The sequence below is a fragment of the Epinephelus lanceolatus genome, chromosome 3 (assembly GCF_041903045.1).
Source record: "Epinephelus lanceolatus isolate andai-2023 chromosome 3, ASM4190304v1, whole genome shotgun sequence".
NCBI classification, from domain to species: domain Eukaryota; kingdom Metazoa; phylum Chordata; class Actinopteri; order Perciformes; family Serranidae; genus Epinephelus; species Epinephelus lanceolatus.
The window spans coordinates 48,018,023-48,033,731 of record NC_135736.1 but is presented as its reverse complement, the minus strand read 5'-3'; the positions used below and the strand labels follow the sequence as shown (position 1 = coordinate 48,033,731).

At 43.0% G+C, this 15,709-nt stretch overlaps 1 protein-coding gene across 1 annotated transcript in view; it reads right to left on the bottom strand.

Annotated features, from left to right (window-relative positions):
* meis1a (Meis homeobox 1 a) overlaps positions 1-15,709 on the bottom strand; it is a 75,250-nt gene that overhangs the window by 46,059 nt on the left and 13,482 nt on the right. Inside the window, exon 7 of the mRNA XM_078166519.1 lies at positions 10,231-10,342. Within this exon, the coding sequence (XP_078022645.1) occupies positions 10,231-10,342 (112 nt within the window). The remainder of the gene's footprint in view (positions 1-10,230; positions 10,343-15,709) is intronic.

Sequence of the window (15,709 nt, the reverse complement as noted above, 5' to 3'; positions counted from 1 at the left end):
GCAACAGAAAATTTTATTTTAAATTAACAAAATATGTAAACAAATTACAGGAGCAAAGCTTATTTGTCTGGTGCATCTTAACAGTCAGCAAAATATGTAAACAATTTATATATTATTTATTTATTAGCACGAGAGGAAAAATATATATAAAACAAAACAATGCAAGAGTAGAACAAAAGACATACAATATATAGAACAGATATCACAAATGTGCAGGAGAAACCAAAAAAACCCTAAGGGCAATGGTCACCATTACACAGAATAATTCACACATTAGAAGTGTGCATGTGAGTCAGAGGATTACCTGTATGAGAAAAGGAGTGCATGCTCTCAGTCAAAGGTTAACACGGCAGCGTTTTATGTTGTTTCCTTGAGCCTATGTCGAAAAAGCATAACTGGCCGTCTATATCGATTCTAGCTCGCCATACAATAACCATAATCACAGTGATTCAATCATAGTTGATCTCAATTAGCGGTACATTACGTCGGTTTAAATTCTGTCGGCTCCGCTCAGTGTTTACAGCTCTGTTTCGTTTTGAAACACTTAACGTTAGCAACATAGCTGCTAATACGGCTATTAGCTACTCAGCTAGTAGCTCCTAAGTGTCTTAAATGAAAACGGAAAACCTAGTCGTCGTTTAGGAGGACAGATACCACTCAAATGTCCCGTATACGTCGAGAGTTACACATTATGACAATCTCAGTAAAACCGAAGTCCCTCACACAGTAACTGACATTTGCATAGCATAACTTGCATTGGCTGTAAAGCTGTGGATGATGGTCACGGAGATGAGCAGCAGATTTGTAGTGTTGCTACCCTTGGCAGCAACTTTCTTTCTGCATGTTCTGCACACAGGATAGTTGTCCTCCACCAGCTGTCCCTCAGCATTCTTCAGAAACCCAAAGTACGACCAGACCTCAGACTTTGTGCGTTTATTTGGGGGGAAAATGTCCTGAGTGTCGCTTTCACCACCACTCCGCCATGTTTTCATTTTGTGTTTACACATGCTACGCATTCACGTAGCACCTGCATCGTGAGACTTGAATGAGGCTGTTATTACATATCCTGATAATCCAACGCGATAATGCAATTAATTTAAACATAAATGGTCATTCTTACCATGTAAAAATTAACCGAGATTTACCGTAATATCGGTAATCGTTACATCCTTAGTCATGTGACGGGACCTGAACAGTCTCCTGAGTCAAAGTCCTGTGCGTGTTGGACCCATCCACCTCCCCGTGTCCTAAGCAGATTTTTTGTTCTTTATACTGCATCCGTTGCTCTGACCATTTAATAACCAAGTGGATGGGGTTACACTGAAGTTGGTTGTAAGCTCTGTGCATTTCATACAGACACTAAAGACTGCAATGTGCATCAGTATCTGACACTGAGGGCCTCTGACTAGCAGCTGTTTTTTTCTGCCTGTGAGAACATGCTGGCCAACAGTAATATTATTGCAATATTTTTATTTTATCTTTAAGTTTCAGGCATTTCTGATTAGATTATTATTCATGAAAGATTGAAAATGTGTAAAACTTTATTTAATTATCGCCCTGTGGTTCTATGGCACCGCAAACCCATTAAGTTTACATCCATGTCTTTCAAAACATGGACGCTTCACACACGTCTTCAACCCGGCAGCACAAAAGATCTTTATAATCAGCAGTTTCAAGGTGGACACCAAAGATTAATGTCCCCAGTTTTGTCTCTCCTTCTGTTCCTGAGATATGGTGTGGAGTAATGGCCAAAAAAGTGTTTTGTGCAGAACATTATGATGTCACAGTGAAGTTGACCTTTGACCTTTTGTATATACAAAATATCATCACGTCATCATTTTATCCCATTAGATATTTGTGTGAAATGTTGTTATCATGAGCGTCTGAAGAGGCATGTTGTGTGTTGTCACAGTGAACGTTGACTTTAAACCGGCAAAATCAAATTCGTCCAAGTTGACGTTTGTGCCAAATTTGAGGAAACTTCTTAAAGGACTTTTTAAGATATCGCATTCACGAGAGTGAGACTGACGCAAGGTCACAGTGACCTTTGACAACCAAATTCTAATTAGTTCATCGTTGAGTCCAGGTGAACGTTTGTGCCAAATCTGAAAAAAATCTCTCGAGATGAGGTCACAGTGACTTTTGACCTATGACCTACAAAAATCTAATCAGTTCATCCTTGAGTCTACGTGGACTTTTTAAATTGTCTCAAGGCGTTCCTTAGATACTGTGTCCATGAGAATGGGACGGACAACCTAAAATCATAATGCCTCCAGCCGCGGCACGGAGGCATAAAAAAAAAAAAAAGGCAGGACGTTGGAAATAAAACTATAACTACAAGGACTTTTGGCGGGAAACCAGAGCAGTATCTAGAAGCATTAAAATGAGAATGTCCTCTCGAAGAAGGTGCATGGATCTTTATCTCCCAGCCAATGAGAATGAACAATTAGGGCCTGCTAGGATCTGTCCTGAAAAGCGCTACATAAATCTGATGTATTATTATTATCATTATTAAAACAACCGGCTGATAAAACACTTTGATGGTGGGACGCTGCAGCTGCAGTTTCATGTTCAAGTGTCTTTTTGTTGTAAATCAAGAAAAACTGAGTGAGTATATCCACTACACTACACTCTGCGACTCAGGAGGTTATGTTTCACTCCACCAAATCTTTGCTAAACACACTTTAAACATGCCAAAAAAAGTTTGCCAGAGGAACATCAAGTGTTCTCCCAGCTGTCATTGTGTTCTGTTTGCACCACATGATGAATCTCTGTCTGCTCTGCACATGTGAGATACAGAAAAACAAACGCATGAAGCCGTCGAGTCGTGCCGTCTGCCTGCCTCCTCCATCGCTGCGCTTTTTAAGAACTGTTTGTACAAAATTTTATTATCCGTGGTCTGTTGGAGGAACGCTCACTGGAGAGAGGGAGAAGGAGAGAGTCTTTATTTTCCACCACATTTCCACTACGGACCATTTCTCCTCTGCTGGCGACGGTGGGAGGGGTCAGATGAATAAAAGCCAATCCAACGCTCTAATAACGGTGACCTCACTGCTGAGGTCAGACCTGGAATAAAAACACCGAGACCGAAGGACTGAGATGAAACTGAACGTATCCAGCTGAGAGATTTTAAAGACACATAGCAGGCTGGAGGGGCTCTAGATACATCATATGGCCAAAAGTATGTGGACGCTGGAACACAGGCCTCCACTCATCTGGTTTCAGGCTCTCCACCAGATGTTTGAACCCAGCTGCACCAGAGCATTAGTGAGGTCCAACACTGACGACGGGTGATCACGTCTGGCTCGTAGACTGTGTTCCAGTTCATCCCAAAGGTGCTGGAAGTTGAAGTCAGAGCTCTGTGCAGGCCAGTCAAGTTCTTCCACAACATAAACACATTTCTTTATGAGGATGACTTTGTCATAATGAAAAGGGAAAGACAAAGACACAAACTGTTGACACAAAGCTGGAAGAACTCTATTGTCTAAAATATCACTGCGTGCTGCAGCATTAAGATTTCCCTTCACTGGAACTGAGGGGCCCAAACCAGGAGAGACAGAACCAGATCACAAGGACACTAAAGTATGTGGACAAAGCTTTTGGTCATATAACGCTCTACGACAATCATCCATAAACCTAAGCTGCTGCATAAATTAAAAAATCTGACTCCCTCTGAAAGCTTCACCATAGTAGTCATAAACAAAACACTGCACCACTGAATCTTAAAAGTGTGGGATTTATTTTGGTTCACTTCACTGCCTTCACCTGCACAGCCGTAGAATCTGAGGATATCTGATTGGACGTTTTGTAGTTCATCCCTCTGTGGTAGAATGTAACTACTAATTCTGAGGTATTTGTACTTTACTGAAGTATTTCCATTTTATGCATTTATACTTCTACTATTCTTAATGTTGAAGGCATTATTGTACGTTTTACTTATAAACTGTGCAAAATAATGGATGTAACTTCCATGACGTCACAGATTGGTTTGTGGATTCCAGGTCTGAACCCTCAAGTTCGGCATTTTTACCGTCGCCATCTTGGTTATTTGGAGCCAGTGACTGTATTTGAACTGGAGGGTGGAGCTGTGGAGGGTTGGATCTGACTCAGACAGTAGTGACACCTTGCAGACAGTCTGTCACTCTTGGGCCCCACCCTTAAATATGCGTAACTTCAGGCCTTAAAAAATTGTAAATGGTTAAGTTATATATATAAAAAAAATTTACCACCAGACAGTTGTCATGAGTGTTGAAATTAGCTATATAGAGACCACAACAGTTTTGTGTACCAGGCTGTAAAAATCAAACACTGGCTCTTTTCACATCAGCCACTATATAGTTGGCATCCCCTCAGCGATGAGCAACATCAGAAAACCAAGACTTTTTAACATGAAACTGTGATTCAGTATTTTTAATTACTGTGTCCGTTTGTTCTGGAGAGATCTCTGCAGATAATTCAGCTCCCCGTGAAAACCTCCTAAATGTCTGGATAAGAAGTTGCTGAGTGGGCGGCCCGTCTGTGACGTGCCAAACAGTGTAGAAGAAACACTGATTTGTCACGTTTTCACCGGGTACATTTGTTTTGGAGAAGAAGAGACCTCTTTGGATTCGTTTGGTACCATCATGCCTGTATGGAGACCAGACCCAAGACATGCATGCTCCTGCTATGACTGGAGAGGATGCACAAAGTGTTGGGCGAATGGATACACTGTTGTTTGTTAAGAAAAAGTTCCAGTAAGTAACTCCCCCTTAAAACCACAAACTGTCTTTTTACATTTCTGTTTGTGTACGGATTAAAGAAACAAGATAGTGTGTGAATCAGTGAGCTGTAGAACGGCTGCTAGGTGTATTTTTGAACTTTGGATCGAGCTCAGTTAGCTGCTTTTATGCTAAGCTAGGCTAACCACATCCTGGCAGCTGTTATTGATCCTTTCATCTCCCTCTTGGAAAGAAAGCAAACAAGCGTATTTCCCTCTTTCTTCAGTACACATTCACCGACAGAGAAAGCCCACTCAGAGTGACAGCATTATGGTGTTCTATGCAGTGTACATGTTTCTCTGTTTATCTTCTCCAGGATGGCAAATTAACACCGAGCGCTGGCCAAATATGCTGTGGAGTTTGGCTGTGGCTTCTGAATTAGCCTACAGTTAGCAGATGTCATCTGACGTCCTGCTGAACTGAGGTTTTTCAGTAACGTCAAAGAAATCTCTTATTAACCACATTTGGCTCCGTCGCGGAGGTCAACTGAGGAGCTGGCTGTGTGTAAGTGATGTTTAAAGATCTACCAGCCAACAGAGAGCGAACTGAAGCAGCTTGAGGTCTGGACGCTGATACATCCAGTCAGAGTGAACATTCTGATGAAGCAGATTTGTTTCCAAATGGAGGTGTGACACAGTTTGTCTTTAGTTTCACAGACTGTGCTCCAAAACACCCGGAGTTGGACATTGACTTGATCTCTCTCATGCAGATTTTGTTATCCCTGACTCAAGTAACGACAGCTTCATATCCAACAAGCAACATGAGAATCAGACAGTTGCTGCACAAGTCGCTGATTTTGTTTGTGTTTTTCATTGATTAGACAGCTCCGACAGGAAACATTTCAAGCCACACTACAGTTACCAAGATGTTTCACTTAAAAAAAAAACAAACACAAATGTCAACCTCATAGTGGCGCTAGATAAAAAGTCAGGTGATCACCAAAGTCAGTGGGATTCACCCTCTGGGGATCATGAATGTCTGCATAAAAATTTCATCTCAATCCATCAAGAACATGTTGAGATATTTTAGTCTGCACCACAGTGATCGACCAACTAACAGGCTGATTTTGCCATCTCTGGAGCCGTGCTGCCATCGTGGCTAAAAACAATGATTATATTACATTAGCATTTAACAGCTACAGCTTACATTATGCTTTAGGCATTCTGTCAAATCCTCAACAGAGTTGTTAAAAGTTCATGAAATAACTGCAGTCTTTGGGTAAAAGATGTTTCTGTCGGGTGCAGCAGTAGATAGTCATTAATCATAGACGAAGCAGAAAACCTCAGGAACATGTTTGTTTCCAGAAAAAGCAGTGAAAGAAACTGTTAACGAGAAAAAACATTGTCTGGCTGAAGTTTGTGAAACAGAAACTAGGTTGGAAAAAAACAGCCTAAAAGAGCTGAAGTCCAGCACACTAGTAGGACTGATGCATGTTGGGATTGTAAATGCTTGATTAAGAAAATCTCTTTGTAAATCTAACGCAGCCTTTTTGTGAAGGTCAGACTCTCAGGTGAAACCGGCAGCGCCCCCCCCACAGCGGTGTGAACCTGTAAATGTGGGCAGCACATAGAGAAACCACAGGACCTGTTTCAGTTGGCCCGCTAACTGATGCGTGCTAACAGAACAGGCTGGACTGAGAGCAGCAGCATGAAGCCAGAGCTCCTGAGTGTGTGTGTGTGTGTGTAGTGTTTAAAGTGGAACTGCATTTAGTGAGTATTATTCAAGTGGCAACCGACGAGGCTGAAAAATAAAGCCAACGTGAAGTGCCAAAAACTGCAGTTCCTCTAATGGCCACATGAGGGTGGCTCCAAAATCCAGTCAATCCCCATAGACGCCCAAACTCAAGTGTCCAACTTTAAAGCAGAAATACACGTTTACAGCCTGGTACAAGAACTGTTTTGGACTCTATAGCTAATTTCAACATTAACAACTGTACAGGGGGTGAATGTTTATATAATTCAACCGTTACATTTTATTAAGTCTTAGAGTGACACATAATTAAGGGCGTAGCTGCTTTGAGCAACAGGCTGTCTGCTAATAATGTCCTCTGCATCTCAGTCAGATCCACCCTTCGCTCCTCCACAGCTCCACCCTCCTGCCCAGATATGGTCACTTCTGGCACCAAAAAAGATGGCGACAGATGAAAAGCCAAAGTCGAGGCTTCAAAATGGGAGTCAACATCCAGTGGGTGACATCACTGTAGCTACGTCCATTATTTTTACAGCCTAATTGGACTTAAGGACTAAATACAACCCCTTTGTGCCTTGCGCCCTACTGTGCGCCCAGATTGTGCACAGCTTAACTGGGAAAAGTGTAATTGGTCACGCCTTTAATGCACTTGCAAAATGCACTTTAGATCATATGCAATCGATTGTTTGAATAGGACCCTTCATTTTAAGCCAAATCTGCATAGCTTGTTCAACGAGCCATCAAACAAACATAACCAGAGACAGGCTAACTAACAGAAGGCTAATTAGCTGCAGCATATTGAAGAACTCGCTCCTTATTCTTCAAATCTGCTGCTTAACTTGTGAGCTACAGTTTCCACAACAAGTCTATTACATCGTCTCTCTGCAGACTCAACTGTCAAACACAGACACTGTAAAGCAGCATTTCTGATATTGCTCCAAAGAAAATCTTCTTCCTTTCAATAAAATTAACATCAAAGTTAAACACCACTATGATATTATTTTCAATTGCAAACAGGATTGACTAACTGGGACTAAAGTTGGACTTTAAGTGTGGACAGAGACATGATGCCATCCTAATGCTGTGAGGTGTGTTTGTTTCTCCCCAAAGTCCCACAAGATTTGTCTTTTTTACACAATATATAGCTCTTGCACAAACAATATAACACATGTATTACTATCAAGATAACTACCCAGGTTTGATCTTGTGTGCTCAAGATTCAACTGGAGCTTCATATATGTGAATATTTAAAGAGAGCAGATAAAGACTGGTATTAAAATTAAAGCCCCTACAAGGAACTTTCATTCTGAGTTGATTGTGGCGACCCTGTGGACAAAAGCGGTAGTGATTTGCTGGAATGAAGCCTACATTTCCCATGAGCTCTAGCGCGTATTGTCGTAAAGATGCTTACCTGGCTCAGGCATGTGTTTGTTTTGGGGATGAATGAAACAACAAGACAGGAAAACTCTGCCCCCGCTCCTATCGGGGATCCCAGCTCACCTCTGCCGCGCCCCAGCTCCACCTCTCCGGCGTAAGCGCCACCGCCGCCGGGGTAAACGCAGCGGTCGGCTGGTAAGGCTGAAGGCCTATTTGGCGAGCACTTCCACGGCCTCTTGGACTGAGTATGGAGCGGTGCCTCGCCTCTTTATTTCTCAGCACTCACTGGACCCTGTCGACACCTGGCTGGTACCTGTCGTCGGCCCGGATGAGGTGTTCCAGCCCCGCGGCCCCTGCTCTCCTAGTCCCCGCTGGCGCAGGGTGATTCTGCGCAACCTGCGGCCTCTGTGTGTGGCTCCCCGGGCAGCTAACGCCATGGACCCGCCAGCTCCTGCCAGGATTGGGCTGGTAAATGCTAGATCGCTAGCGAACAAAACGTTTATCCTGAAGGATTTCCTGACTTCCCGAGGATTGGATTTTCTCTGTGTGACTGAGACGTGGCTGACTGTTGGTGAGTCCAGTGCTTTGAGTCCAGTCCAGTGCTTTCACAGAACTTTTACCCGATGATTGCTGCTATTTTAACTCCTCGCGGACGTCGGGTCGAGGAGGAGGAATAGCGACTATTTATAAGAGTCACTATAAATGTAAGCAGCTAGGTAAGATGACGTGTGCCGTCTGAGTGCCGTAAATCGCTTTGTCCTGGAAGCGACCTGGGGCGGACCCGGAGACAGTTTCCTAAAGGTATGGATATACACTATATAGAAATAGCTTATCTTCACACCGATGGTCTCATTTGCTGTTGTAGGTCACGCACAGACATCAGCAGAAACGAGAGACTTTTGCATATCCAGTTAAAAGTTCCTTGCAGCGGCTTTAAGCAAAAAGAAATTGTGGGAATACTGAGGCATTTTTTCTCTAATTTCTGGATTTCCATTTTGAATTTTTCAAAACCAATTTGAAATAAAAGTGGATAGAGACATTACAGGAGGTCTGTTTGAGTGTGTATACTGTGAAATTCTACGTGTTTAAACTACAAATGTGTATGAATTCTGTTACTGCATGTTTCAGTGTATGTGTATTCACTGCACGCCGTGTTATTTCTATTTCCCTTTGTGTGTGTGTGTGTGTGTGTGTGTGTGTGTGTGTGTTCTCGGACATAAAGCTCTCTTTCTTTCAGCTCCACTCAAAGCTCACGTCGTCTGTCAGCCTTCATCACTCTCTCACTCCCTCTTTTTCTCAACCGTCTCCCTTTATTTTATAACTCACATCGAGTCCAACATGTCAGCCATCCTCTGTCACCCTTCATAAACCCTCACACACACACACACACACACACACACACACACACACACACGGAGGCAAATTTACTCAATACTGTACTTAGAGAAATATTTCAAATTTGGCCTTTTACTAAAACTGAGCTGTCTGTGCAGTAGAAAGATGCAAATACTTTTGAAAGTGGCGCTACATAAAAACAAGGCCTGACTCCGTATATATCTCCATACTCACTGAGACATACTCAACAACCTTATTTCTCAATTCCCAAAGCTAATGAAGAAACTGGCAGACACAGCTTCAGATTCAAAGCTCCCTCTGACTGGACTCATTTGCCCATCAACATAAGAACAGTCAACTCACTGCTCCTCTTTCAAAACATGTTATTATTCTTCCTTGAAACATCATGTCACTGTTTCTGACGGTGATGTCTTCCTGCCCGCTTGTATTGTGAGGCATGCTACTACTATTATTATTCTATATACTATACTATTCACTTTTATTATGTGCAGGTGTGTGGGCTTATGGGAATGATGTGGGGGTGGGTCAGTAAATGAGAGCCATGTATGTATGTTTTATGTTGTGATTGTGTCTATTGTAATAAAGTGTGTTGGACCCCGTCTAAAACCAGATGGTTCATCTCAAGGGGCTGTCCGCTAATAAACATTTAGGTGAGTATCTACATGACCAGAGAAAACACAGAAAAGGGGTTGTGGCATTTGCTTTTGCTCAAGAGGTAAAAAACCTACAACTACCAGAATGCACTGCGCTGCACCTGAGCAATAAACGCTCCCACTGGTGGGTGAGGTCATGCAAACTCGTCTTTGTTTGACACAGAGGCAGCCGGCTGGTAACAAACGACCAAACAGATGACATATTTTGCAGATGCAGAACTTGTACTTGTAGTGAAGTATTTTTACAGTGTGGTATTAGTACTTTTACTTAAGTAAAGGATCTGGACCCTTGTTCCACCTCTGGCGTTCACAGAGTTCATGTAAATTTGTAAAACATACAAAAAACACACAAACGTGGATGATGGCTGATGGATGTGAAGCTCTATCAGTAATCTCACCTTGTTCGCTGCTGTTGTCGCCGCTGTGAGACGTGTGTCCGCCGCTGGATGGTCCTGGCGTCCCGGCCGACCGGATCGATGCTGCGTCGTCATGATCTCTGCTCCATGATATCTGCAGAGACGAAGCCAATCAGACATAGTTCACAATAATGACATCACTCAGGTTAACAGATGAATACTGTAGCGTAGAAAGAAGGGTGTTTATGCTGTCTGGTTGATCTTGTAACCACACAGATCCAGCTCAAATCAGAGCCTGAAGTCCTGACACACCAAGCCAACCGCCAGCCATTAGTCAACGCTGGGCCATTGGTGAGCGTCTGTCGCCATAGTGGGCGTGGTGTTCCTCTTGTCGATGCCCGTCTGCTTTTTTTTTTTTGCCATTTTAGTATGTTGAATTGGCGTCAGTGACTGCGGAGCCCGTTGGTGAATGAAATCACTCTGATTGGCAGTTCAGCTCAGCGCACGAGAAGAAGAACAGAAGTGAGGAAGGTAAACAAAGGTAAACAAAGAGCTAAAGTCAAGAGGGAGTGAGACCAAACTTAACTTCTTATATAATGTAAGATCATTTTTTTTAATCCACTGAGCTCTTTAGCAAAAACATTTCATGATGGTTTGTGTTATTGTTCACTGGTGCACAGTAAAGAAACTCTGTTCTTTCAACAGTAAATTGTGTTGTTAATGTGCTAACTGGCTAACTAGCGACGAGACAGTTTTCCTCTCTCCCTTTTTGAATCATGAATACAGACGACCGCCACCTCCTGGTGTGGAGAGTTATGTCCTCTCGAGCTGGTGCAGAGCGTATGTGCTAGCTGAACATCGGCTGTAGTCTTTGCGGTGTTTTCACGTGCAACTTTTTTAGCTGAGACACAGGTGATATGAGGCGATGCAACAGTTAGCTTTTGTGGCCGCTAGTTCTTTGAAGTTGGTTTGTTGTGTGTGGCCTTACTCACTTCCAATTTAGGAAACAGATATCAGCTGCTCTTCTGATGGGGGCCGATAAGGGGCAACGATGCGAGACACATCGTACCAACTAGGGGAACAGATGCTACCCTACAGCTCAACATTGACCAATGGCCAGCTGTTAGCTTGGTGTGTCAGGGCCTATAGATTTTACACTGTGATGGTATCGCAATGATTTTTAAATTTCTTGACTTGGCGCGAGGAAAGTTTTACAAATATAAAACCTCCATGGATCATAAAATTAATTATAGTCATAACTGACCTTGTTCACAGTTTGAGGTGTCCTGTCAACAATTTTACAGACGTTTCTTTTATAATGGTGGTCTGTGGGGAAAATGCTTTTTGGGCTGCAGGGGATTTTTTCACTGCAATGCTGCGAATGGCCACTGGGAAAAATAGGAAGCAAGGCTGAGCTGCGTTCTTTGAGACCTACTCAAACTCAACAATCTGCTGCTATTCCACCTGTGCTGCATTCAGGGACACGCCAAAAATTTCGAGAGTGTCCGTTAGTATTATTCTGTTCCCAACGGACACACAGGAGATAAAAAAAAAGTAAAAGTTTGCTGATACCGCCGTCTGATTCTGTGGAAACATGAAATAGATCATGTAAATCATAATTTAAGTTGCTTTCTTTAGAGCTCAGAGTCAGAACAGCGCCACCTACAGAAAGTCAACCTGAACAAACATATAAAGAGCATCATTGCCCCGCCCACTCAGTTTGATTGACAGGTGATCAGTGCAGAAACAACTCATGTATGTAACAAAGGATGGAGACTAAAAAAACAGGAAGAACCAGGAGGATTATCAGCGTATCATCTGACCAAAGAGGAGGCACTTGAAAATGAAACCAGAGCTTTGGAGCTGCTGGTCATCCGACACTAAGCTGCTGGAGTTCACACTTCTGGGTGATTAAAGGGTTAAAGGCCTGACAAGTGGCAGCTGAGCGCTTTGCTGCGAGGCTGATTTAAAACCTGCTCGGCTGCCTCACAAAACAGACACAACCTGACTCCTCACCTCTATTATATCTGCTTCTCTGGGAAAAGAGAGAAGTCTTCACGAGTCCATGAGGAGAACAGAAAAAAGATCTGTGTGTGTGTGTGTGTGTGTGTGTGTGAGATCTGTGGTCAGACAGATGAACACACAGCAGTTTTAAACTGACTGGTTTCCAACAGCAGATGTGACTCCTGCAGCTGGACGATCAAATCTATCTGCTCATATTCTGTTTTCCCTTTTGGGAGGATTTCAACATTTCAGTTTTGTTTAATAAAACCTGCAGGGCAGCTTCAACCACTGCCAAACATGAGTAATATAGTTTCACAAAACAGTCTTAACTCAACACAAAGGTGTGCAGACACCTGGCATCACAGGCTGGCACTACGATGTGAAAGGTCACCTCTGTGGCGGTGAGGAACCACAGCTTGTGCGTGAGGTGGAGCGGTACCTAAGAGATAAATAAATGGACTTGCCTTTACAACCAAACTCCTGTAGAGTGGCGGGACTCACCCAAGGTGAGAGACACCAGCGGATGCAAGCCCCCGCTGAGTACTGCTGTCTTAAGGCCCGGATAAACCAAACTAACATAAAAGAACTAGTGGCAGTGAAGACCGACTGTTGCATCACCTCATGTCACCTGAGTTTCAGCCAAAAGTTGCACATGCACACACCACAAAGACTGCAGCCAACGACCAACTAGCATCTTCATTCTGTGCCTGCATGAGAGGAATTAACTCTCCACACCAGCAGGCGGCGCTAGTCTGTATTCGTCATTTAAAAAAGGGAAACCTCAAGACTGACTGGACAGATCCAAGATGCTAGTTAGCCACTTAGCACATTAAGAACACCACCCGATGTTGAAAGAACAAATGATATTTACCGTGCGCTAGCGAATAACAAGCAATTGGTAACTGTTTCTGCAAAAGAGCTCAATCGCTGCAATCTTTCCTCATATAACAAGTTTGTTTTGGTCTCACTCACTCTTGACTTTAGTCAGTTGTTTACTTTCCTCACTTTTGTTTCTCTTCTCGTACGCTGAGCCAATCTGACAATCCAGACCGGTTCCATCGGCGCGGGACACACTGACACAACTAGGACGACAGAGTACAGCCGACCATCACCTTGATGTGTCGATGCCCTTAAGGCTCATTTATACTCTCCTTTACATAGATAGATACGTCCATCTCAAACATTGTAAGCGTCGCTGCCCTCATACCTCCATGCATCCTTTATGATGGCATTGATACAGCCAGTAGAAAGTTTCACACAACACCAAATGAAGTGACAGTGGAGGAGGTTGTAATATTGCACCTTCAAATGGAGGCAGCGTTGTAGACGGCCGTGGGCTGTACAGCAATTAGCCTATATATACATCCCGACATGTGGACGAAGAATTTCTTTCACTATTCTCATAATATATCCCTATATGTTAGAATTTATTACCAATACGGTCTGGCATTATTCAAATTTCTTCGTCGTCTCCTACAGTCGTATCTTGCTTGAACTATGCTACAGTGCCCGCACCATCTCCAGTGGTACTACCCTGTTTTGTCCGTATCCATAAGCTTTCAGAAAATGTGCACAAATACTGATGAAATGAAGGCAGAGTACAGACAGAAGTCCATCTCCATATCTGTCTCTAATAAATTTGATTGTATTTCTACAAATGCATGACAAATAAAGAGATATCTAGCGCAGTGGAAGAGAGGAAATCTGTTTCACCATCGTAGCTACGTAGTCTAGGTTATTACCACAGCAATCAATGCAAACAGGCTGGTGATAGATACACAAATCAGATCTGATCACTTGCAAATAAGAGTGCGGACAATGTGTCTTAGGAATCTGACTGAAGAAACAAATCTGATTTGCCTGCAGCGTGAACGTCTCTGTGTGGCATCCTGGATGCAGGACGCAGTGTGAGGACTCTTAAGTTCTGCTCAAGGACTTCAACGCTCTTGGGACAAAGATGGAGAAAACTGCAAAGGGATGACTGGGAGGAATGGCCTCCCCATCTGAGCCTGTGTTACTGGACTCCTGTGTTAGTTATGGCGAAAGGGCGGCTGCTTTGTTGGTCACCAAAGCAGAAACCAGGGTATGTGGAGGAGGCAGAGTTTGAGGCTTCAACCATATCCCACAGGTCTTTGAGGTAGACTGGAGGGTGTGCTCAAACTATTGGGAATGCTTATTTCAGGGTGCTGGAGAGGAGTCTGTAACTGATAGCCAAATCTCAGACCTGGGAGGAGCAGTGTTGATTCCGTCCTGGTCGTGGAACAGTGACTCAGCTCTTTACCTTTGCAGGACTGTTGGAGGGGTCATGGGAGTTTGCCCATTCAGCCTACATGTGCTCTGTGGACACAGTGGCAGTGTGGGGTTGAAGGTAGACACTGCTTCAGCCGCGTTTCCACTGAGCAGCCAGATACAGTTCAGTTCAGTTCAGTTCAGTTCGCTTCTTTCCGTTTCCTCTGTAAAAAGTTGTGGATGGTACCAACAGAGCCGTTCCTTACTGTCCCCATTTCAGGTCCCCCCTCTGTTGGGGTGCCTAGCACACAGATCTGGGGGCTCATTTATAAACATTGTGTATGCACAAAACGAGGCCTGAAAGAGGAGTACGCCACATTTCTGAAACGGGAAATTTGCACTTTTCCGTACGTACATTTTTAGTATGGATCCTATGTGTTGTTTGAGTAAAAAATCAATCAGACAACTGCAGCTCGTCCAGAACGCTGCTGCCAGAGTCCTCACCAACACCAAGAGAGTGGAGCACATCACACCAGTGCTTAAATCACTGCACTGGCTTCCTGTGTGTCAAAGGATAGACTTTAAAATCTTGTTACTTGTCTATAAAGCACTAAATGGTCTCGGGCCTAAATACATCTCTGATATACTTGTACGTTATGAAGCATCCAGACCCCTCAGATCATCTGGAACAGGTTTACTCAGTGTTCCCAGGATCAAAACCAAACAAGGTGAAGCAGCCTTTAGTTTCTATGCTCCCCGCCTGTGGAACAAACTTCCAGAATATCTGAGGTCGGCTGAAAGTGTCAACTCATTTAAATCAGGGCTTAAAACATTACTATTTACTGCAGCTTACCAGTGAACTAGATATGTAACTTATTGTTAGGATAATCTGTAGCTATTGTTTTTATATTTGTCTGCTGTTGCTTTTGCTTTATGTTTGCTTTTTAAATGCATTTTCTGCACTGTTTTTCTTGCTTTTAGCTTTTGTTTTTAATGATCTGTTGTTCCTTTAATGTTTTATTTTAATGTATTTCTCTTGTAAAGCACATTGAATTGCCTTGTGTATGAATGGTGCTATATAAATAAAACTGCCTTGCCTTGCCTTGTTTACTGAATGAGACCCCAGGCACTAAAAGGTGGAGCTGTGAACACTGCATAATAACAATAATGATCTTTATTTATAAAGATTGTTATTATAGTATTATTATTATTAATTATATTTCTATATAATTATATTTAAGTCCTCACAACTTTTAATCCTTATTATTAAAGAATATAAGCTGGTGTT